We start from the raw sequence: 25,135 nt of genomic DNA, 5'->3' as shown, positions 1-25,135 counted from the left end.
TTACAAACCACCTTTGGCGCTTTCCTTAAACCGAAAGTCAGACGGCCCTGAGGTTTTTAAGCTCTCCTATTCATGCCGAGTGTGGATGGGAGCCAGGTGACCGGGAGGTGGCCCTGGTCTCAGCTGGGTGGAGCACAAGGTGCCTCCTGCGCCAGGGCCTCCATGGCTGGGGGGAAGGAGGGAGCCTTTGGGGATGGGGAGSACCCACCACCCCTGCTTTCCTTCTTGCTCTCACCAGGAGCGACCGTAGACCTGCACTTTACATGAGTGCCTGCTGATACTGCAAGACATTACGGGGCGAATCACGTACTGTAAAAAGGGGCAGTAAAGCTGAACAAGAAAGAGACAGAGGGGGTTCCTCCCCCTCAGCTTTCTTGGTTTTCAAGGTGCCCTTCAGGCACATTTTTGGGCTCTCCTCAGAAGAGGGAGAGCCTTTTCCTTCCTTGGTTGGAAGTGAAAGCTAAGCGCCTCTCCACATCTGGTTCCAAGTTGGAAGCACAGCAGCTGGATTCCAACCCCTACAGTGTGGAGCCCCAACCTGTCTCAGGAGCACATATATCAGCAGTACCTGCTGACCAGAGGATGTAGGAGATCTGATCCCGGCCCTTGTGCGTATCCATATATAATAACCGCGGGTTGTGTCTGTTCCTCCCCTGGGCTGAGCACCGCGGCACTCGTTACMGGGTGTTAAGGAGGGAGTTACAGGCTGACTGCTGTGGCTGAAGCAGCGTGTCGCGGTGCGGTGGCAGGAGCGGCTGCCTCGGCACCCCCGGCCAGGCCGGAGCGCTGCGCCCGGCCCGGAGCCCTGACGTGGCTCAGTGACTCTGCAGAGCTTGCACAACCTCTCCGGAGCTTCCTGTAACCAACAGCCTAGTGGGGAGTTCTTCATTGCCAAAGAAAATGGGCGGTGATTGAATTTAGATGATCTTTATCTTTCTAAATGAAGAGCAAGGATTCCAAGACAGCGTGTTCCAGGGGACCCCTGGGCGGACAAGCGAGAGATCTTTCTGGTCTGGCTCTCCTGATTCTCTGAAAACGTGAGCGTTAATTTGTTCTGCAATACCCTTCCCTCCTCCAGCAGAAACCTCTATGAATGCAGCAAGTCTGCTGCTCTTTGCTTAAGCCTTGCTTTTTTTCATGTCCTTTCCTTGCAATAAAATAGAAGATTATGTTCCTGTCAGACACAGAATGCAAACGAAAAATACACTGAAAAAGTCAATATCACCCAGTGGAGAGAGGCCCCATCTCTCTTGTCCTCTCTGTTGGGTGGTTTGGCACTTGTGCTTTGAGGTTTAGCTCAGAGAGATGGTCACACTCCTGGTCTTTCAGGGAAAACCTCCACAGGTGACGCAAAGAGAGAGCTCTCGGCGCGGTTGGGTTTGAAGGGCTCCCTCAAACCCCGGCAGGGACATGGGAAGCCCGCACTTGTGCTCCGAAATGCTCCCAGGGGAGCTGCGGGGACCCGGTGCCGCTTGGGGCAAACAGGAACACACACAAACACACACACAGTTATCTATCAAAATAKTATTGCCTCTCCATACCTGCAGCTCTCAGAGCAGGGCAAGTTCAGCGCCAATAACTCTATTTATATAAAAAACATAAATAAGTGCATTTTCTGTGCGTGCCAGGGAAYGGCTGCTGCGCTCTAGCTCCTCGCCATGTAATGTATGTGCTGAGCACCTTTCAATTGAAGCTTTTGACCATAGTTTTCCYCCACATTTGAAGTCCCACCCGCATYGCTCAGCGCAGTGCATGCGGGAGGCGTCCCTTCCGTGAAACTATCGCTGTCACAGTCACTCGCGATGCCCTCGTCCTCCGCCACCTGCAGTGTCCGAAGGCAAATGAGCTGCTCCTCGTGCGGCCCCTCGCCGAGCTGCGGATCCTTGGTGCCCAGGCCGGCCCCGCCAGCGCTTCGCTTCGGCTGCCGCTCACTGAAGTGATGGTCCTTCCCATGCGGGAACTGCTCGGCAGGCTGAGGTTTGACACCAMGTTCCTCCGTCAGCGTTTGAGGGCTCGTTTCCACGTGTTCAGCCCTGTCTCTRTCACCGTGTCCTGGTCCCCCGGGACCTGGATGGCTCCCGTCGTCGAGGCACACRCTTCCCAAAGAGGGCCTGCAGAAGAGGGAGGTGTTTGCGCTTCCTTGGCATCCCGCGGTGTACACCTCCTCCTTTCCCGTTGGAAGGAAAGAGAAACCCAAGGACGTTAGGTCAAGCACAGATCTGTCGTCTACACAGRGTCCTCCAGATCCAGAGTCCGAGCTGCTTTCCCCCTGAGCTGTTCTGGACAGCTGCTGCTTGGGACTTTTCCTTGGGAACTTGGACATTTTAGTGTAGTGGATGAAAGTACCACTGTCTCCCTCCTCTTCCTCCTCCTCCTCTTCTGATGATGATGAGAGGAAAGAAACCCTCCATGGCAGGTTGCTCCTTGCCCTGGTTCTGGTGGTGCTCCCTTGGGATACTGGCCTCTCCGTGCAGATCAGCTCCCCAGGGAGCTCCTCCTCGCTGAGCTCGCACTGAAAGGCTGTTCCAGCAGCTCCAGTGAAATGGGAGAAATCCTGCCGGGAAGGAGAAGCGAATCAGAGAATCAGAGAAAAGGGACATGCCAGAAACGGAGCTCTCTTCTGCGGGGACTTCTCCCCACTGCTCCCTGGCTCCCCTCTGCAAATCACCAAGACCTGCAGTTAGGAGGGGATCCCACAATTCGGGCCATACCAAAGCAGGAGGTGTCTTTGATGGTCCTGCACCCTGCTTCAGCAGACATGTGATGAGGACGCCCGTGAGAAGGATGGGGAGGACAAATGCAGGCGTCATGGMCAGAAATGGGAACTTCCACCCTGCTGCTGCGAAAAAGAAACAAAAACCATCAAAAAACCCCCAGCAGGCGCTGTATTTTTTGCCACTTTGAGGCTCCTGCATTCAGCTTTTCTTTCAGAAATCTCACAAGGTGATGGGCTCCAGATCCTCACTTTGTCAACGTAAAGGAAGGATAACGGAATTGCCTGGGAATCAGAGTCAGAAGTGAAAGTCAGAATTGAATATTCTGAAGAAATGGAGTGAAAGTGGAGCTGGAGTATGTTTTTTTTCATGATTTTTTTAGGAAATATTTAGGAAGTATTTCAGGGTTGGATTTTTTTAATGAAAATAAGAAAGCAGGCACCTTTCACTACAAAACCCAGCCAATCTTTTAAACTTTTTTTTTTTTTTTTTTTTTTTTTGGGCTCTAAAGCTGATTTTGTTGGGAATCTCTGGCATGCCGTGGATTTGATGGCTCACCCCCCTCTTGCTGGGTACCTCTGTGGTTCAGGAGCACACACACAGGCTGCGAGAACTTGCTGTGCTTGAAGTCAATGCTCTGGAAGGAAGACCTGGCACTCAGGCAGTAATTGCCGCTGAGCGCAGTCGTGTCGAGTTTCAGCGTATTCTTTCTAAAAATATTTTCATATCGCTTCTGTTTGGAAGCAAGGAGAACAAGGAGTTGGAATGAAGAGCCTTTCAATACCTGGACAGCTCTGTCCCCACAAGTCTCAACCAACCAGCCCCTAAATTCAGTCCCTCCTTGCCCCAAGATGCCCAGGGCTGCATCTCGGGAAGTGCCACGTCTACTGACCTTCTTTTCCGACCCAGCTTCCCAAAGGTCCAAGTCGTACATCCAGTGGAAAGTCTCCACGCAGGTGGCCAGAGGGAAGGAGGCGTTCACAAGAAGGAGGGTCTCCCGGACACTCACGTCAAGCCCGGGGGGAGCCAGCTCCACTGGAAGCAGGAGAGCAGACGGTGCTTATTTGGTGTTAGTTCCCCAAAAGCAGCGCTTTCCTTTGCCTGGGGTTTGGAAAATAACACGGATGCTTCCCAAGGTATTAATCTGGGGGAAACCTCAGCCCAGTGCARCCTTTTTGTTTCTCCTAGTGCCAGGGGTGTCTTGTTTAAAGCAGGCTCAGTTAGTCCCTGATGGCCCYGTGCGGGGTGCAGCTTCTGCTGCCCTTTCACAGAGCCCCTGGGCATCTTTTACACTCAATGGCAAAGCCTCTCCGGGTCTTCTCCATGTGCATTTCCATGAGAAACAAATCATATATATAATACAGAAGAGGGCTAATGCATTACAATGAGGATCTACAGTTGTGTTTAAAATGAAGAGCTATGTCCCTGATCCTGCAAAGCAGGGGGACAGAAGCCTCATGGGCGACCACATCACCCCGTGTCTGATCTGGTGGCTGAGAGCAGCCGCCTTGCTCGCAGTGCTCKGCAGCCTCGCTCTTGCTAAAAACACAGCTTTCAGGAAGACTTTTCCTTAAGAACCTGTAAACTTGCAAGCGCTCACCATCCAGGTGGTATTCCCTGAACTCCGATTCCACCCATGGCGACTGGAGCCCTCCGACAGTGGCTTTGACTCGAGCACGGAATTTAATGAAGAAGTCTGGAAGCGCACAGGTCAGGTTGCAGGATGTGCTAGGAATGTTTTTGCAGTGAGGGACCTTTATCCATTTGCCCATGCGATCCTGGCTAAAAGAGGAAACCCCCCCCATACAATAATGAACAAACACTTTAGTTATAACCTCTAGAGCAAGAAATGAAGGTATTTTGTAGGATGGCACCAAATCTGCCCCCAATTTCGAGAGCAAATGGCTTCCCAGACAGATGGGGATTGGGTTTGGCAAAGGGATGCAGCCAGATCACTAATGATGGTGACATTAATTAATAATCATGCCCCATGCTCCGTTTTCTTACTCTGAGCACTTACCTCTCACATCTCACCGTGTAGGTCACGTCCGGCGGGGATCCTTCTCCTGGCATCCACGTCAAGATCATATCAAAGCCCTTCGATAACAGYGTAACGTTTTGAGGAGTGGGAAGATGAGCGTGACCTGATTGAAAGGTAAAATTATGTGAACGATGAGGCTTTGCTTTGGGGAGATACCACCTATTTTTGACCCAGCTGGCTTCAAAACTGGGCACGTAGCAGCTCATTCATTGAAGACTAGAAATAGATGTTGGAAACAAGGACGTTTGCTGCGTGCAGCCTGCTCCTTCCGTCCAGCACCCCTTGCTTATGACGGACAAGCATGCAAACCCGCAGCCTTGGGCGAGACACGTCCTACAGCCGGGTTTCAAGGTCCCTTCCTTCGCGGAGCCTTTCCCCGCCCGGGAAGCCGGGTGCCGCTCGGAGCCGCGGCGCCCGCAGCCGGGCGCGAGCGCGGRCCCTACCTGCCAGGTGCCGCAGGACGCACAGCGCCGTCAGCGCCCGCGGTGCCCAGGCGCGCATGCCGACGCGCAGCAGGCTGCCACCCCGCCGGGGCGCTCCCTTTCTTGCTACCTTTTCTCCATAGCGTTTCCCCAGGCCGCGCTGGCGCCGGGAGGGCTGCGCGGCACCGAGCGGGGCACGCGCAGAGCGGCGCTTCCTGGGGCAGCCCCGGCGTGGGTTGAAACCCWAAGCTGGCGAAGGCTGCAGCACTGCGCCCTCCTGTGTAGCACAACCCGCCTGTGGTGTGGGCTGCGCGCCAAGGGCGCCCGTAACACGGCGCTGGCCGCTCCCGTGGGGCCCCTCCTTCCAAACTCACCTTGGGAATTCGCCTGTAATAGGTAAAATAGTAACAGAACTCAAATAAAGCCTGAAAATAATCTAGCAATGATAAAAAATAATAGCTGGTGGAACGCAGTCCTGAGATAGACTTGGAGAGAAGCAAAGGAATTAAGTATTATKGATGGATTGCTCTTGATTTAAAAATAATGTCATTAAGAAGGTTTATCAGACGTGATATAACTGCCTCCACTTTAAGCAGCTCCCGAGCTGTGCCTCGGGATCTGTGCTGGGCACAATGTGTGGCAATGGGGGGACGTGGCATAAATCCGGTGCTTCTGTGGGTGCTTCTGTGGGTGCTTCTGTGGGTGCCAGCGCTTGTTGCTCCTGCTGCTTCAGTTAGCACCTACCAGTCCTTGGCCATCGCTCCCAAAATACGAGTGAACATCAGCACTAGCTGCTACGGCTCTGCACAGACACACGGAGGGCTCTGTGTCGGTGGGTGGCGTTGACGCTTAGGAACACGCCGGTGGTTCTGCTTTGAGCACCCAGGGCTTCTAAATCAGCCCGTTCTCCTCGTTGCTGCTTGCGGGGTCTTCCCGCCGGGAAAACCGTGTCCCGGGAGCAGCGGGCGGGCAGGGGGCCGGAGCCACGAGGGGTCGCTGCCTGTCACAGCAGCCGCGCTCGTCACCGCGAGCCCCCGGCTCTCGCCTGCCCCGAAACCTGGCACGGCTCCTCAAAACCGCCGCCGCCTCTGCCCTGCCCAGCGCCCCCAGCCCCAGCGGGGCCTACGTGGCTGTGGGCAGAGGAAACTGGAAAATCTCCTCTCACCGTTTTTGGATGAAAGATTTTTGAACGTTTTCTATAGGACAAAAGCCGCCCTTTCCTTGCCGCTCCCGTGGCCTGTGCTCGGTGGGATCAGCAGGGGCGTGGAGCAYAGAACCGGCCTCCAACGGCACCGGGGGACTTGGCTGGAAGGACACGGAGCAGGGAGGCCGCGGAGGCCGCTCCTGCCGGGAGCGCCGTCTCCTGCTCCCGGCACCGCACAGCGAGGGACTGCTCTTTCCCTGCTTTTTCTCTTCCTACCTTTTGCTCTGCCCGGCCCCACAGGCTGCCRCAGGGAGTCTCTGGCTTCAGGAGCCGGTTCTGGAAGGTTTAGGAAGAGCAGAATTCTTCTGGAAGCTTTAGGAGAGCAGATGGGTGGAAGCAGTGGGATGAGCATAGGAAAGACCCCTGCTGTTGGGAATGTAGAGGTTAAAAAGACTGCAGAGTTTAGCAGTGCTGGGTGATAAAATAAAATGCAGTGTCCCCTTGACCCAGACAGGCATCTGGGCCGCCTGTCACCAAGGGGAAGAGAAGAGCAAGGCTCTGGCTTCTTTTTTTTTTTTTTTTTTTTGTTTAAACCGAGTCTGAAAAGCAGAAACAAAAACATAAGATGTTCCCCGTACAAGAGCTATAAATCATTTCATGACCTTTATTTTTGCTTATGGGGCAGGGTTTTAAAGGAATCCAAGCCCTGCCTGTCCGGGGCGGCCGTAGCTGGCGCGGTGTCTTCTCGCGGGCTCACGGCTTGAGAGGTGCCCGCGCTTGGAGCCTCCTCCTCGGTGCTAAGGGAAGGCAGAAACCCCCCAGAGCCCTGAGCCTGGTGCCTGGGATTGTACTTGTGTCACAGTTTCCTCTGACCATCGCACCCTGGCAGGTCGCAAGTTAAATCAATCTCATTTCAAGTCAAAATTACGTTGGAGAGGACATAGCTGAGGCCGGGGCCGTCCCTTCCCTTTGTGTCCTCCGGGCAGTGTCCGGGAGTGCGGGATGCTGCTCGGGGCCCTCCAGTCTGCAGCTCCTTTTCCACTGCCTCTCTCCCTGGCTTGCAGCCGGTCCCTTCCCCTTTCCAGGGCCTTTGTGTTCCTGCCCAAAGCCATCCCGGAGCTTGCCTGGACACGCAGGAACGGCGAAACTCCCGTGCACGCCGAGTAAAGCAGCCCACAAGCTGCAGAGAGAAAAACACAGGAACGTCCCGGGGGCACCGTGCCTCCCGAAACCCCTTGCTCTGCCTGATCAGCGTGGGAAACGCGCCGGGGACCCTGCGTGTTCCGACAGGGCCGCCCGCCCGCCGCAGTCCGCAGGGCAAGTTCTGCTCGTGGGGGCAGCCCGGGCCCTCTCGGGGCCGAGTCCTGGCCGGGGAGCCCCCATCCTGCTGCCCAGGATGTTGCTCCGGGACGGAGCCGGCTGTGACCCTCCTCTGCACAGCGCAGAGCCAGCGCGGCCGCCCGCTTCCAAAGCCACGTGTTGGGGATGCGCAGGGCGCAATTCYGGCCGGATTTGCCCGCAGCCAGGCCGAGCCCGTTGCATGCGATGCCCCCGCAGCCGCTGGGGGCAGCAGCGGAGCTTTCTGCTGCCAGGGCTGCCTTTCTTGGAGTGCTCCCAATGTTTTGCATCGCCCTGCTTGGATGCCAGAGCTATACGGGGCCATAAAAGTTAATTAACCAGATAACTCGTTAAAGGCTTCTCCCCTWTCATTGTTGCCAACTTGCAATTCAGAAAGGGGCTTGTGTCAAAGTAAATCCAGCCACACACCCYGGTGAAAGGAGTGATAAACCGTTCCAGGTGCCACGAACCGTCCATGGGACTGGTGCGGGAAAATCCCCTCGCTGTCTGCGGGAGGAACGTCCTTGTCCCCATCCTCATCGCATGGCACCAGTGGCCGTCACAGTCCGGAGGGCAGGATTCCTAGGTATCCATAGACCGCAGGGGTGGCAGAGTCCCCTCGAGGGGGRCGTGTCCTCGAGGGACTCGCGGAGCTGCCCGCAGCGTTTCCAGGCTCTGGCTGCTCAGGAGGTGGGAGCTGCCGCGCCGGCTCCGCTCGGGACGGTGCTGGACAAAACTGCCCTGCTGCTGCCAAGAGGGTCTCTGTGTGTTGTGGGAATCACCTGGATGGRGGGGAATCTCTGGACAGGCAGACACTGATAGTCCCTGAGGCTGTTTTTTTTTTTTTTCCATGGCTCATTGCATAGAAAATTCGTAATGTTTTCAAGAGTCAGCAGTGACGCATCGTTCGCACGGGCCAGCTCTGGCAGCAGCGCCGGGGGGTGCCCGATTGCCTCAGCACTGTCTGACCTGCTGGTTCCGGGGCTCGTTTTGCTCCCAGGGGACACGCGGGGAGAGAAGGGAGAGCAGAAGCGCCACGGTGAGACTCAGAGCGCTCGGCCTGGCCGCCAGCCAAGGACGTGCAGGGAGCAGGTGGCATCAGGCGCAGCTTTTCCAGGAGGGCTGAGCTCCCGGCTGAGCTCCGGAGAGGCTCTGGGCCCTTGTGCAACCTGCTTGAGATGCCACCAAGCTCCCGGCCCGCCCTCCTCGCTGTAAAAAAAGGARGAATTGAGCAATTTCAGCGAGCGTTCCCTGCTCACGTCCTCGCGGGGCTGCGTCCTGAGGGTGCTGCTGGCCTCAGCCGGCCACCAGCGGCCRGGGCCCCCCGCGAGCCCCGGGTGCCGCCGGCGCGGAGCCGGGGCCCTTGGCCGACGCCACAGGAGGCCCTGGCCGGCGTCCCGGCGCTGGGAGAAGGCGCTTCCCACCCCCGCCGCTATCGGGCCCAGCCCGCAGATGACAAGAATTTAATTTAAAGGCTCCATCTCTTGTCTGAACAGCTCCCTCCCGCCCTCCCCCAGTGCAACGGGAGGAAAATCCGCGGCGGGGCACCCGGGCGAGTGGGAAAGCTGCGCAGGGAGCTGTCTCTTGCCCTTCAGCCATCCAGAGAGGAAGAGCTCATCTGAATGAAATGAGGATCAATCAGCRGCAGGCATGGGAAAAGCTGGGAAAAGGAGCCTCCAGTGATGTATATTCATGGGGGGGAAGCCTCCCCCAGACATGCAGCAGCTTTGATGAGAACCCTCCCAGCTGTGCCGAGCCTTTGAAGTGACACGGCAGAAGCGTATTCGCGATTACCCGAGAGATAGAAGCGGGGGAGCTCTCAATCAGCGCARTCCTTGTATTTAGGACACACTTTCATGCCTGCTTTTTATAACTCTTTCCAAAAGTAATGAGGATCCTCCTCACGGCGTCCCCTCATCCCTGCTCCTTCCGCCCCGGCACTCCAGGTAACCTGCGAAGCGGAGCCTTGTTCCCAGAGGGAACAGCTGGCCGAGGTGTTTCATGATCCGGAGCAGCACTGGGAAGGCTGACCCTTTAGGAAATATGTGAAAAGGATAATTCTGAGCTCCCCGCTTTGGGTATCGAAGTGTTGTAGCATTTTGTCAGCAGCGCGTCTCCTACTCCAGCTGTTATCTTTATTGCCTCTCTAAACCAGATCTTTAAAAGCTGAGCCTAGAATTTGCACCCTGGTCCTTGAGCCAGGCAACGTGGGAGCACCCAAGGGAGGCTCGTGCAGGGCCTCAGTGMTGCAAGGAGCTGAATCTCAGCACCCAGCCCCTGTGGAAACTTTGGCAGGGTTTTTATTGCTGCCTTTTATTCATTTCTCCATTCAGAACCGCGGTGGGAAAGCCAGTTCCTGCAGAAAGCTCCCTGGAAAGCAACGCGCTTTCCGATGGCCTTTGCTTCCTTTAGCCGGGCGATGGGAGGMTAAGCACCAAGTGCCCCTGGGTCCCTGCTCTGCAAAGCCTCRAGGAGCACCCAGTGACACGGCGCCAGGTCCTTCCCACTCCCGCTGCCCTTCTCCACGCCGGCTCCCTCGCGGGAACGCCTATGGAGAGCAGGAGCAGTGGGCCAGGCCGTGTTAAGCTCAACATACTTTGGACGATCAAAGTCTCTCCCACAACACGGTGGCATCRCCGGGCTGTTGGCTTCTAACCCTATCAGATAAGTTGAAAGAAAGTCAGTTTTGATGTTGTAAGGAACCAATTTGGGAATGGCCAGGGACAGAAAAATCGCTCAAGAGTTCAGTTAACAGGGAGCTTCAGCACCACCAAGGCCGAGGGGGAACTTCTCCCTGTTCCCGGTCCCTTTGGCAATAAGRTGGCCTGTGTGCACCTTCTCCAGTGATTTTACAAGTTGCTGGATTAGCAGCCGAGCTGGAAGTGTAAATGATTGAAGGTGGGAGGTCCTAGGCCCTGAAAAACACCCTACAAGCTCTTCTGAAGACCTAGTGCAGTGTGGAGCCTCCACACAGGGCCCTCCCAGGCCCTTCTTAGGGCTCACTAGAGCTACATGCTCGGCTGAGCGAGGCTTGAGGAGCACCGGTGCCAGCATTGCCTTTGGTCCGCTAAAATCCTACTGTGGTCATGACAAGACGGCGGAAGTGCCCGGAGAGCCAAGCAATGGGGCTGTTCATCCCATTAATCCTACCCACGGAGAATGAGGCAGGCTGGTCTAGTGGATGGGGCATCAACCTTGGGGCCTTCTGGCCTTCGCTCATGGATCTCGTGTTACTTCGAGCAAGGGATGACCCTTTTGGTGYGTGGTTTGTGTTCTCTTTTCTGCTCCTTTCTTTCATTTCTCAAGAATGGGGATTTGTCCCCTGAGCAACGCCGTAGAAGCCCCCGGAGAGCAGGGCCTGGAGTCCTGGTTTCCACCCTGCTGCTGCACGTGGTGCTCACGTTATGTACCGGTCACTTCACTGAGTCAGTGGTGAGCAAGGCACTGCCAGCTGGCATCTCTATCTTCAACATATTAACTCTGAAAATCCACAAGACTTAAAAAAATCTAGACTGATTTTGGATTGCTTTTGTTCATCTTCCTGTTGGAGAACATTTACTGTTCCATTTGCATCATGTTTCCAGGCCTTGCTTTGCAATGTCTTAGAATTTAGAAGCCTGAATCAGAAGTGAGCCAGTTAAACGCCGTTAGACTCAATGAGAACTAACATGATCCTCAATGGATCTGCTGTAATTTAGTTCAAAGTGGGTTCAGATCAAACCTATCTGATTCTGAACTGGAGCATCTACTGCCAGAATTCCSTGGCAGTTTCCTGATCTCTCTTAGGTTATCACCATCCAGCTTATGTCCCTGAATGTCCTCCAGGTAGACCAAGAGTTTCTGCAGTATCAATCTCAGATGACTCCACTAGGCCTCCAAAAGCTCTCATAGTCCTTGGCTATTTTGGAGAAGAGCAATGAGGAGAGGAGACTGTTGGGGAGGCTATTTAGAGATGTGGCAAAAGGGTAAATCTCCTTCCTTTGTGAAAGGAAAGGGCTGGTTTCTCCAGGCGCTGCATCCAGTGAAGACAGTGGAGCAACGGTGGAGCACCAAGTCTTGCTCAGCCCGTTTGAAGGCACGTGGGGAGCTGCCGTTGCATCCTTCCCGGCTGGAAGTTGTTCTTCCTGCTTCCTTAGGGCAGGCAGGGATTTTCTGGACATGTCCTTTTGGAATGGCCCGGGTCTCAGCTGACCTGGACACCGTGGAATTCCCACCGGCTGCTGGCACCACTGCCACTGGCCGTGTCAGCGCCTCCTGCCTGCAGGTCCATGATCTACGTGTGTTTCCCACCACCTCCCAGCTTGGAGTGAATTTATGAAAAATGAGACTCATGAGGAAAAGGGAAGGAGCCCGACCTGGCAACCAGTCTTCTCCTAGACATTCCCACCTCAAGTCCTGACCCCGTATCATCCCAGACTGTGCAAGGCTCATCCTGAGGGACAACACATGGCTACTCACATCCTACGTTTGCTCTGAACGTAGCCCCCATGGGACCTTTATGGGCTGGGATGTCCCACCTGGGAAGGGAAGAGGCTTCGTCTGCTCTGCGGTGTGTTCATGCATGCAAAGATCCTTAGAAAAGCACGGGAGACCTTCCCCTTACCTGAGCCAACAAAAATGTCACGTCTTGAGAAAAATGAAATGAAATCTGATGCATCGACTGTCCTGCCGGGCAGACAAACATAATCTGGGGGGAGTTTTGTAAAAAGGGCCCCATGTTTTCCATGGGTGGGTGAATTTCTAACCTTTCTTGAAAGGAGCTAGGGGGAGAAACCAGAACTCGGTGTTTTAATTATTTTTCGTGACAGGTCTGTACAAACAAAGGCAATGCTGGAACTCTGCCGCAAGCTCTGCCCCGATACAGAAATGCGGCCGTTGAAACCTGCTCGTGTTTGTTCACACTCTGCAGAGCGAGGTGCAAGACAGCAGAGCGACTCCCGACGTCCCGGCCTGGGAGATCAGAGCTGTTCCAGCTGCAGGAGAGTCACCGTGTCCCTCCCCGGGGCTCTGCAAACCTTTGCAGACCCTTTGCTGCATTAGTCTGCAGCCTAGGACGTGGGCTTGTCACGGGCTCTGGTGTGAAAGAGGCTTTTCCACGGACTAAACCTGTAGTTATCAAGTGAAGCCAGCCTCAAATATAACAGAGGAAGATCATAAAGGCAGTTGCTCTAATTACCGCTAATGATTCRTACATTTACCTGCCTGCTACTTCCATGTAGACCTTTTCTGTCCCCTGTGCAAACACWGAATCACGAGCAGCCTTTCTAAGCRTTACCGGCCGTTCCCCGTGTCAAAGGCCTCGCTTGGAGCGCCGCGCTCGCCGCGGCGGCGAGTGTCGCTGCCATCAAACATGCCCAGCTTGCAAGCACGGTCGTTACAATCAGGAGGCAGAAGCTGTCTGTAGGGCAAGACTGGTCCCATTAGCCTCCTCGCTGCCTTTTTACTGGCAGAAGGCTGTTTTGCTTAATGTTTAAGGCTTGTTTCTTTTGCCACTGGTTGTTTCATTTGTTTCTGGGGAGCTGGGGCCGAGGCAGGCAGGAAATCTGCTGTTTCGGGGTTTTGAGGGGTTCTGACGTTCATTTATGTTTGCTCCCCTCTTAGATACTTTTGGTTTGGTTCAGCCTCATGCGAGTSAAGTGTCTCTCTCAGCCTGGCTTAGACATCGGGCAACCTCTTAGGAAAACAGCACGGAGAGCATTTCTTTCCAGTGTCCTTTCTGCCTCGGACAAAATTGGATTTATTGCCTAATAAATACGTTAACTGGAGCTAAGGTGAAGTTAAAAGCAAGCACAGTTTACAGACCACTGAACCCAGCCCTCTGCCTCGTGCTGATGCATTACGGCTGACAGCAGTAATTTCTAGTGACAGATACAGAAATGACCCTAGGGAAAATACAACACGGATGGAAGTTTCCTGTGGGAAAAAGCTTTCTTTTTTTTTTTTCTTTTTTAGTGCTTTCACCTTTTTTTTTTTCTTTTTTTTTTGTCTTTAGGGATAGATTCCTCACCGGCATTAAAAACCTTTTGATCCCACTAATTTCACCATAATTGAAGGTCACTCAGTGTCTCGTGAGAAATGATCGGTTCCTTTCCGGAGGGGGCCTGAGAGATTGCCTGCACTTTCCGATATTATTGGATGCAAATCGCGAGCAAGAGCAAGCTGTGGTCGGGGTTTGTTGCAAGGGCTGCAAGGCCACACCTCTGGGTGAAACGCCGGCGTTTGCATAGTGACTGATACTGTGAGTTAAACTGGATTGCACAACGCTGACTCTAATCTTGACTGGAAAGATAGSATCAGTTCTGAGTCAGAACCATATTTCCCCGTATCTCAGAGATGGGATATTTTTGCACAGCGAATGGCACAAATTTACATGTATGTAAATGTCTTTAATGTTGACGCCGGGGCTCTGCATGAGTCGCGAGGCGGGCGAGTCTCCCGCTGCCGATGTCCGGCGCSCGGAGAAGAGGCTCGGCCGGGCCCCGCACGCGGGATCTCCCCATCTCGGCAGCGCCGGCTCCGAGGAAGAGCTGCCGTAAACAAAGGGGAGGAGACTCCGCAGGCAGGATGAAGGTTAYGCCAACAAGAGATCCCGAGATTCACCGGGTGTGCTACACCATTTTATTAGGTCATAGGCCCGCACCAGAAATCTTCATTAGAAAACATTACTGTGTGATAACGTTGCGCCTACTTGCACGATTTATAAATCACCATCGTGTCAGAGCAAGGAAGTGACTAAGTAAATAAGTGCCCACATCTCRGGCCATCTTTACGTGGCCAAGCGCAAGCAGTCGGGGACCTCGTCCGTCCGGACGCCGAGCCAAACAAACGCGGAGCTGCAGCTCTGCACTTCACCCCATGGGACCAGGGAAGTGTCCCAGCAGGTCCCTACCCCTGCCCTGAGCACGTTGGCCTTTCAAATGTTTTGGGGCTTTCCTTCTGGATACTCATCTCTAAATAAGTTCTTCTAAAGAACAYGGTGGAAATGGAGGAGAACCTTGATTGATACTTTTACCGACTTCTCCAGGGATATTTTGCTAGAATGGTGACTATTTTCCATTGGCAATAAGATACAGGTAACTTAGGGTGAAAATTAGCCGTGGTTGTAGCAGCGTCCACAAATCCCAGCAGYTCTGGGATTCGGGACAGAAGATAATCCCCGTCCCAAACTGAATACTACCACAGTGGGATGACATCAATATTTCCATGCATTTTTTTGCTTCTCATTTGAAAGCTATTTGTCCYCAGTGGTAAAATTCTTGGATTTTCTTTTGTTTGGTCGCAGTGACTAAGGTATTCACGCTGTAATTAATATCTGCTTCTTTACGTTTGATAATTACATACTTGTGAGAAGGGTGAGATTAATGGCGCATGGAGCAATCCCTTGCTTGGCTTMTAGCTGGCAAAGGTGTGCGGAGGAAGTGACAAATGCTGAGGCTGGTTGTCACCGTGTGTCTGGCCTTAAACGCGGAATTAGGGCTCTTGTCTCCTGACATGACAAATGAGCTAGGCTGCCTTAAACCAGCTGAACGCCTAGAACTTGACTTGGGTGGGTTTTTGGAGGTATTTTTAGCACCTACTACCTATTTCCATCAGCAGAGAGTGTCATGTCGATCCTGTTCCCTAAACAGCCCATTGCCCCTAGATTTCCAACGTGCTCACCCCGAAATGCCCTGGTGCAGGATCGGGGTGATGTCCTCTCTGGATGCATTGCTCACAAGGAGAATTTCCCTCAAAGCCAAGGAGCGAAGCTGCGGCAGAGCCCCCGAGCTGCAGGCGAGCGCTGCAGTTGTCCGGCTCCTCCCCGATGTCAAGCGCCCGCAGATCCGACTGGAAGGACRCGCAGGGCCCGAGCCTGTTGAGCCGGGAAAACTACAGTTACTTTAACGGTGCCAGTCAGGTGCCGGGATTTTGATGAGGCTCAGCGTATTCATTAGAAATTGCTGGTTATTACAATTAATAATACACTGAAATTAATTACTGGCAAGAAAAATAATACCCATGCTGAGCGGTGCAGGTGAATGACAGCAGCGAAGCCTCCTGCGGCTCTTCTGTCTCCTGCCACGTGCCCTGTTTTCCCAGAGGAACTGGGATTCCCGGGAAATCTCCACAACAGTTGACCCTATTTTCCCGATGCAATTCATTCCCCTCCGCAGGCTCATCCCCAAGCAAGGAAGCAAGAGAATATAACTGCTCAGCCAGGACTGAGGAGTGACGGAGCCAACGGTGGTGGCCCTGTGGGGAAATCTGCCACGCTGGGAGATCCCTCAGGAGCTGGATGCCCAAAATGCTGTGGGACGGGGATGCTCTGCACACAAAGTGGGGGGCTTTGGCCACCAAATTTGGAAATCTAAAGCCCGTTCCAAAGCTGGATTATTTGCCTGGTGAGTACAGCAGAGCTGAACAGGCTGCACCAGCTCAGAGACACAGCATGGTTTGGCCTGTGTTCTTTTTCCCTCTGTGTCTGRTGTATTTAAATCCAGTTCGTGGAGAGCATCCCTGCTGAATCCTTAGGAATCCAGGGCTGGATGTTCTTCCCATGTCCCTTTCTCCCCATGGCAGTGTTGCTGCCCGGCTTATTTGATGTCATATGTCCTTGTGGCTGCTCTGCTGTGGTATCTTCTTTTTCCATCAACAGCCAATGCCTAGTATTTCGGGAGATGGTGAAACCCCTGCAGAATGCACCAGCCACTTGAGCAATGCTGYGCACGGGAGGAAAAATTCCTCCCTCATCCCTAGAGGCCACTGGCCCATGCCTTGAAGCAGGAGGTTTCATTACCCCTATTTTTTCCCCTTGGCTTACGCGACCGCCAGTGTTATTTGCAGTCATAAAATTTTCCGACCTCGCTTGGGAAGCCAGTCAACATTGTTTGTCTCACTTGTGTTCCTGCGGCTGCAAATTCCTGCGCTCCGCAATGCGCTGGACCCAGCTACTTCTTCCTAGGAACCCGCTTATGCTGCCCTTTAATTTCACGCCCAGCTTTGCTGTTCCCCACAGTCCTGGCCGAGGGTGCTCAGCACCTTGCAGGATGGAGCTCCCTGCTCTGGCCGGGCTGCACAGTTAGGATGACTCCAACGAAGAGACTCTCAGTCGTGGCGGGGAGCCCCGGCTGTCTGCTCTGCTTCTCGCCGTGGTCCTGTTTCCTGGGTGCCCTCCGTGAGCGGAGCAGCCCTTCCCGAGGAGGTCTCCGAGTCATCTTCCCSTAACAGCAGCCAGGGAAACGTGCCTGTATCCCCACCAGGCTTTGTTGCTTCTTAAATGAGCCTTGCACGTTTGAAAAGCAGGAAGAGCACTCGAGAAATTGTTAATTTTACTTGCTCTTTTATTTCTTCTTGGTTTTTTTTTTCCCCTTCAAAAAGCAAGGATGAGAACTTCCKTTTTTTTCCTCTCCTTTTTTTTTACATCAAACAGATTTTTCCAAAATGAGAGAAATTCAGATTGAAAGCCAGCAAGCCATGAAATGTGAAGATAATCTTGTAAGAGTTGTCCAGAAAATTTCTTTTGCCTCATGGATCACGTTACTAGAAACCTGTTTGCCTGAAAATCTGAATACAGGGACATTTTGAGAAGAAAACACAACTTCGGGTCAATTGGATTATTGCTTCTTAGCTTTTAATTGGGGGGTGGAATGTTACAATCTCAAATGTTTTGTGAAATGATCATTCTGAATATCATTTATTAAAAGCAGAAACTAATTGAAACATGGAAGCTGAAGCAAAGTACATCCATAAATTTAAAGTTCAGCTTCAGATGGGAAATTTCTTTCAGTTCTATTGATGTGCAAAAGCTTTTTATTTCCAAGAAGGAGCATGCCTGAAAGCACAAGTGCTTACAAAGATGCCCAGGTGGGAATACTCTGGTATGAGTGAAAAACACAAGTTGCTTCCTCCAGGTTTGTCAGATAAAGCAGCTCCGAGGTCAGGAGGGCTCTGAGCCGGAGATGTGTCCTCAGCGACGGTGTTTCCAGGATCATCTTGGAGTGCCGAGTCCGCAGGACAGTGCTGGGCTGGGAAGAGAGGCTCCATACCTAATTGGAGGTGGATACTTGGTGTCCTGGGGTGAGGGCAGAGCTTGTTCCTGGGGCCTCCTGCTGCAGCCTGTGGTTCTCACAGCACCCGTGATTATGGGGCCTGCTTGGGCTGCAGCTGCTAGCAGGAGGAAGGCAATTCCGCCCCTCAGGGRCACCTGCTACAGATTCAGGGGCTGCTTTATTTCATGCTTTCCTTTTCTTTTTCTCTTTTTTCCCTCTCCTCTTCTGGCATTAGCAGTAAGGACTGACTGAGCCTCTTTGCTTTATTCCCAGGACTKAGGAATACCCAGTTATTGCTACACAAGCATCTGCTCTTTAAAACAAAGTCTGTCAGTGATGCCAGCGTAGCCTCTCTGCTGCCAGCCCAGGAGAGCCAGCAGCTGCTGCCCTTCCTCGGGGCTCTGAAGGGGGCTCGGCTGCCCAGGCCGATCCTGCTGCCCAGCACAGGCCCACCTGTGTTGGCAGGTTTGTTCCCCAAGGCCCTCGCGGCTGGGGCAGGGAGGGCTTCTCCTTTTCTTGGGGCACAGGGCAGACACGTGGTCAGCCCTCTGGTCTCCATTGCGCTGCCCTCCTGGCATGGCAGGAGGATCCCCCCACACRARGCCRGGGCTGCCCTCCGTCATGGCAGGAGGATCCCTCCACACGAGGCCGGGGCTGCCCTCYGTCATGGCAGGAGGATCCCTCCGTGCCACCGTGTAGCTCTGCGAGGTGACTCAGGGAAGGTCTGAGCTCGGGCTGACGCAATCCGGGAGGGTTAAACCGAGCCTGAGCTCCGCTTTCAGCTCCTCCGAAGGGAGCATGTTTTCATGGCCAGGGACATGCCAGCCCTCCTAGGGGCAGAGTRTAGCCAGTGCTCACACTAGAGAGGTGTAAAAGAGGCAGAAATGTCTCCAGAGTGTCGCCGGGGCCACGAGCAAACAGGAGTACCCTGGTACGATGTTATTACTGTCACCAGGGCCCACGGACGCAGGGGGGCCCTGCTAGATTGTGCATAGAGATAACTCAGAACATGTAAATAAATCCGTGCCCGTCTCCAGAGATCCCAGCTCAGATGTTGCAGGCTGTAAGCTGGCGTTCGTAGCCCTCGTTTGCATGATGAGACGGGGAGCGGGGAGGCCGCGAACAAGGGCGCAGCTGCCGCCCCACCAGCTGTCTCCAGATCAACAGATTCCTTCCCCCCTCGAGGTGCTGCAGTCTTTAATCTCCAGCCCTATGGAGATGCTCTGCACAGTTAACGCCAATGCTGATTACTCCTGCTTGCTCCAGCCTTACCCCAAAGTTCCCTAGATAAAAGGGAAGACTTGTAAAGCTCAAAACTCTCTGTGGCAGTTTCCTACWTCATGCATTTTTACTCCTCCTCCCAGCTCCTTTCCCTGTTGTTCTGAGACTCTCCCTGATTTTTGTTTGTAGTTTTTCCCAGGAAATTCAAATTCTCCTTTTCCATATTAGGATTGTCCGTAATTCTACATCCTGCACGTTCGTCTCGCCATCTCTGCGGCTTGTTTCCTCTGCATGCCCGGGTAATTTTCTTTTTCCCCCACTGGGTGGCTGGCTGMTCATCTGCTCATTTGCAAAACTAAATGGAAGTCTTCCAAGAAAGGATATTTTCGTTTGGTTTCCAGCAGGTTCTGACTCAAAAAGGGGGCAGCAACTTAACAGAACGAAGTTTTTAGTAATTTTTTTTATTATATATTTTTCCCTGGGCCCAATCTGAAAACAGTGTGGCAGGACTCAGCAGTGGCCGCTGTGACTCTGTCAGTCTCTGCTCTTGGGCAAGACGTTTACCCTTGAGTCTGTTTTCTCTAGTTATCAATGGCATAATCGGATGGGTCTGTATATCTGCCAGGGGTGCTCTAAGGATTAATTAGCTGATCTCTGTAGAGTATTTCCAATAYGCAGCTTTCTGTGACTGAGCTAACTGTTGTGTGGAGCGAAAGTGTGCCGGAAAAAATCCAGACGGATCCCAAGAAACTGGGAAGTGTGCGGAATGGGCAGCTACTGCAGAGCAGGGGATCGATCCTTTCTAACAAGTCCTCCTAGAAGGACTTGTTACTTGTAGCAGCTCTGCAGTGGAAACCGAGAAAAGGAAGCTGATTTATCCTAGGGTTTAAGCTAATTATGGAAAAGTTACAGAGGYCCCTGTCAAAAAAATGCTGGAAACCACGGATGAGTAGAAATGGGTCAACACTGGGGTGGAAGAAGTCCACAAAGGCTTGCTCAAACTTTCATATGAGTTCCTTTGTGACTACAGCACTGTGGGGTGTTCGAGGGGTTGGTCAGCTCCCAAGAATAATCCTGGAACTAGTGAATTTTAAGGAGCTCTGATTTTAATTCATATAGTTTAGTTTCTGTGGTTTACATCAAAAGACACCAAAATGCTGGGAAAACCTCTGGAGCAGCCACACCTCAGTTTTGAGAAGGACAGTTCATTCACACCTACTCCAGTGCTCTTCCTTTTAAGCTATGTTAATTGTTTTAATAAACAAAACAGTTTTCTTTCTAGAGCATTCTAGTCTTTTAGCTTCTAGTCAGGTGAGCACTGTCCCCAGCTACTAGAAAATGTCCATCYCTTTATTTTATTTAATTTGTATTAGACTTTATAGGTTTTCTTTTAGTCGGAGATGGGCCAGGACAGGGCAATTTATTGGAGCCCTCRGAGTTTCCGATCGGCTGTGTGCCCGGATTGGGCAGACGGCCATGAAAACAGGGAACTAGGTGGCTGGTTAGCTGATTTGCCTGCACAAATTGCCATTTGCATGTGCAAATGCAGCTTCTTGGAGATGCAACCAGTTAGGCGCATATATATATATATATTTCCTTTTAGAATATTCATTTTTTTTTCTGCYGCTTTCACTTGCTGCAAATCAGGGTTAGTCCAATTAAGTGAGTGGAGTTGCCTCAATGAAAACTTGTGTGAGCAAGAGAAGAATCAGGTTTATTGAATGTGTGATGGTTTTCACTAGAGGAAAAAAAGAAGTCAATATGGATGGTGCTGGGAGAGTTGACTTGGCTGCATATTTGAGATGTTTCCCGTTCTGGGTATAGGAAATTCTTGAGCAGAGTCAACAGAGTCAGCGTGCGTTTCGCTGTCGATGCCACCGCTCTGGCTGTGTGTTGTGCTGACAGAGTGAATTCCAGCTGGAGCTTGGGGAAGTGATGATTAATTTCCAGCCATTCCAAAGAGGAAATTACACTTGTTAAATCAATGGAGGTGAATTTCAGCGCTTGCCTAAAAGACACCCTAATTGCGCTGGTGAATGGAGAATGAACTGCAGCACAATGCGCAGGAAGCTCACACGCCCCTTGTACCATCATTAATGATTGCAAAAGAGCTGAAATGTTTACTCACTCCACCAATAACATGTTTGTGTTCCCTCTCCTTTTTTTTTTTTCCCTGACCTTATTTAATTGCCAAGGGAAGGGGGCGAGTGTTTAACTACATACAAGCCCCCCGCCCTGGGCTCCAGGTCAGCTTGTGGTCGCCCCACATCAAGCCGGGGCAGATGTTGCTGCTGTCGATGCCCTTCAGCAGAGCAAAGAGCAGCCTTGAGTGGCCACAAAACCTATGGCCGAGCTCCAGGAATGATCCCAGCCCTCCCTGCACCCTCCTGCCTAGCTCGGTGCTTCCATCCCTTGGGGTTTGTTTTAATCTGTAGCCCTCCCTGCTCCACGTGGTCATTGACCATGGTGAGATCGATGGGATGGGGTCGAGGGCTGGTGGCTCCCTTGGTGGCCATAGTCACCCGTGTGACTCTTTCACTCCGCAGACTGCTTCTTTCCCAGGCACAGGGTCCCCGARCCGTCTGCTTTATTAGCTGAGCAGGGCGATTTGTTGGCATCAAATTAACACGAGCTGAATTCACTTCACAAGGAGCCTGCGGAGAAGGGAAACAGCCCAGGAATGAGGCAGCCGAGTGTGTTGTGGGTCTGTGACTCAGCGGGTGCAACGAGGCCACGCAGGGCATGGAAGGACCGGCCGCTGAGGATGGCAGGGCAAGCTCAGCAATCCCGGCACAGGCCTGGCCAACGTTTTTCCTTTGGCCTCCCCTTCTCTTTTTCTTTTTTCCTCTCCATTTTGTAACTTTGGCCTCCCCTTCTCTTCCTTTTTCCTCTGTGTTTTTGCCTTTGGCCTCCCCCTCTCTTCTTTTTTCCTCTGTGTTTTTTCCTCTGGCCTCCCCTTTTCTCTTCTTCTTCCTCTCTGCCTTTTCTGAAAGGAAAAGCGGCAGCTGGGGGGAGCGGTGCCTGCTCGCAGCCGAGSGCCCTGAGGTTGTGTGTGGTCCCTGTCACTTTATGGGTCTTGGGTAAACACCAACTGCTTTGTTATATGCTGAATAGGAAAGTTAGCCCGAAATTAGCACTAATGTGGGGTCATTTAACCCTTACGGGGAGGTCTTCGGAGAAATCATAATAGGACCATGCAGGAGCCAGGGCAAAGCATCCCAGAAGCCACTCTTAGCACCACCAGACAGGGTCAAAAATGTWAAATGTGGCAGGACCAACTGAGAGAAACTTTCCTCCTGCGGGGCAGATTATTCCTAGCACAGGTGCTGCTCCCAAATCCCCTGCAGTGGTGACAGACTCCCTGTATTATTCCAGCGGGGTTTCAGCCAGGGAATTAAAGGTAAATTGAAGCCATGAGCATCTCCCGGCCCAGCACATTCATTGCCATGAGGGTGGCTGGGTCCGGGCGGCTCTGTCTGCAGTTTTTGTCCAGCCCTAGAAACGAGAGCTGCTCTTTAATTGCCATTGAAAATCACCGTGTGTGGCTGGTCGGGGACGTGTAGCAGCCTGCGAGTGCGGACGCTCCGATGGGCGGGATCCTTTCTCTGGCGGCCGGGCAGACATCTCCAMCGTGCCTGGCTGGAGCCGTCATCCATGCGGGAGGCTACACCAAGCAGGGAGCAAGGTGCTCTCACGGGGGGCCCGTTTTGCCATCAGGGATTGAGTTAGGGTTTATTAGAGCTCTTGGCCAAGCGAGGGGTGAGGGTAGGAGAGAGGAGCGCGGTGCTGGTGAGGGCTGTGGGTGCCGTTCGAGGCAGGTCCTGTTAAAGGGAAGAGTGTGGCCCAGGTTGTTCTGGAAGGAGGACAGGAGCAGGAGAGCAGTCCAGTCTCCTGGAGCTGCCAGGACCCATTTGTCTGCACATCAATGACAGAAGGGTTGAGGTTGGAAGGGACCTCTAGGGATCAAGTCCAACCTCCTGCTCCAGCAGGGACACCCAGAGCACAGGGTGGTAGCYGGGCAGGTTTTAAAGACCTCCAGAGAAGGAGCCTCCCCAGCCTCCCTGGGCAGCCTGTGCCAGAGCTCTGTCACCCTCACAATAAAGAAGTTCTTCCTCATATGGAGATGGAAGTTCCTGCATTTCAACTTATACCCATTGCCCCTTGYCCTGTCACTGGCCACCACTGAGGAGAGTTGGCCCCTTCCTCCCCACATTCACCCTTCAGGTATTTATACACATTAATCAGATGCCCTCTCAACCTTCTCTTCTCTGGGCTAAACAGGCCCAGCTCACTCAGTCTCTCCTCATACAAGAGATGCTCCAGGCCCTTCATCATTTTGTCCCTCTCCGCCAGCCCCTCTCTAGAAGCTCCATGTCCCTCTTGTCCTGGGGAGCCCAGAGCTGCCCCCAGTGCTCCAGGTTTGGCCTCCCCAGCGCTGAGCAGAGGGGCAGGATCCCCTCCCTGCCCTGCTGGCAACGTCCTCCTGATGCAGCCAGGAGCCCATGGGCCTCCTTGGCCACAAGGGCACCTTGGCTCATGGTTAACTTGGTGTCCCCAGGACTCCCAGGTCCCTCTCCATGGAGCAGCAGGTCAACCCCTAATCTGTCCTAGTGCCTGGGGTTATTCCTCCCCTGRTGCAGGACCCTGCACTTGTCCTTGTTGAACCTCTTGAGATTCTTCTCTGCCCAACTCAATGGGGGGGTGGATGGGTGACTTTTTAACAGTATTAAACAACTTCAAAATTTCCACGTGATTTATGCCCACWTTATCTGAGAAGGCAGGAGGGAAGGAACCCGCGTCACTCTTGCCCTGATGAAAAGCCCGCTGTACCTCGCTGAGCACCAGGGACTCCTGTCTTTCTAATTCCAGGATGATTCCTCGGGTGGTTGTTGAGAAATACCCGTGCCAGGCACTCAGCAGGACCGGAAGCTCCAGATACCTTCTCACCTGGAGAGACGATCAGACAAAATGCCAAGCCCAGGGGGCAAAGCTTCAGGCCTGGTGCCAGTCCTGGTTATTACATATCTGGGTTTTGCAGCCTGGTAGACTTTCATCATATGATTTATTTGCTTCTCACCATCCCTGCAGTTATTAAAAGCATCGTGCTCYGAACTGCCACCCAAGGTTTCTCTAATTAGTACATCTGCCTTTCGGGGCAAATTTGGGTYGTTCGTTTTTCAGCTTGACCTCAGGCAGTGAATGGCCAGAAGTGAGTTTGGCTTCACGGCAGCCGAGGGAGCTGCCGGGGGTCTTTAGGACACGGGACATTGCGGAGAGGAAGCAGCTGATATTGCAGGGACAGGCTCTGCAGAGATGTCAGCCAAATGCCACGCGCGGGTCCCGGGGAAGGCCGCCCCGTGCCCGCTGCCCCTTTGCTCCGCAGGGCTCTGCACGGGGCAGCTTTTCCTTRTGGGGACGAAAATCCACAACCCAAAACCCAAATGGAGAAATGTCCCCTGCAAAGGTTCACAGTGGCCCTGCACTGTCCCATGTGGCCCTTGCCTCCAAATGTCTCCCCACACAGGGCAAGGAGGCTCCCTCGGTGCGAGGGGGGTGTTTCAGGCTGCGTTGCCTTTGCCCGTCCCCACTCGCTGACCCTTCTTCCAGGGTCTCTTTGAGGTGCAGGAGAACAGGGCTGGGCCCCTGGAGTTGCAAGCCAAGGAGCAAGGAAGCCACRGCAAGGGCCAAGCCGGGTCCTGCAGCCAGAAGCTCCTGCGAGTGGAAGAACCCAAATTGAGTTGGGGACAGGCCAGGCAGGAGCGTCAGCTCTCACTTGCCTCGCATTTATTCAGCAATGGGAAAGACGCCGTTACACCCCAATAACTAGGCTTTCTGTCACTGTCTGGCATCCTTCGGCCTGAACCAAATCCTCAGCTTTTCCTCTCCACTGGGCTGTGAAAATAGCTCCTCCCAGGACTGATCCAAATCAGATCCATCTAGTTCACCTGAAAATGATTTCATTCTGTATTGAAACTCAGAGCAGCTGGCACTGATTTCATTGGCACTAATTAATCCTAAAGCTGCAGGTAAAAGTCTCGCTGCCAAGGTTAAATTCTTTGGGTCCAGATGCATTTGCAACTTCCTTTTTTTTCTCGTTTCCTTAATGCTCATCTATATTTGGATTTTGGCCACAAGTGCTGGCTCTGGCTGCAGCAGAGATGGGGCTCAGGCGGGCGCAGCGCGACGCGTTTGATCTTGCTTCAAACCGGCGTAAAAAGGCCTTGCTA

General features: G+C 53.1%; 1 protein-coding gene across 1 annotated transcript; it reads right to left on the bottom strand.

Annotated features, from left to right (window-relative positions):
* Positions 1 to 1,645: 1,645 nt before the first annotated feature.
* Positions 1,646 to 5,256, bottom strand: IFNLR1 (interferon lambda receptor 1). Its single transcript, XM_026043512.1, has 7 exons — positions 5,199 to 5,256; positions 4,735 to 4,858; positions 4,315 to 4,496; positions 3,607 to 3,749; positions 3,291 to 3,447; positions 2,712 to 2,839; positions 1,646 to 2,554 (listed from the first exon to the last, which is right to left on the bottom strand). Exons 1-7 carry the CDS (start codon positions 5,254 to 5,256, stop codon positions 1,646 to 1,648), a joined length of 1,701 nt encoding a protein of 566 aa, XP_025899297.1.
* Positions 5,257 to 25,135: the final 19,879 nt, after the last annotated feature.

The sequence above is a fragment of the Nothoprocta perdicaria genome, unplaced genomic scaffold, assembly GCF_003342845.1.
Source record: "Nothoprocta perdicaria isolate Ctin4 unplaced genomic scaffold, notPer1 scaffold_33, whole genome shotgun sequence".
Classification (NCBI taxonomy): domain Eukaryota; kingdom Metazoa; phylum Chordata; class Aves; order Tinamiformes; family Tinamidae; genus Nothoprocta; species Nothoprocta perdicaria.
Note: the sequence above shows the minus strand (reverse complement) of the source record. Positions and strands in the feature narration are given on the sequence as shown.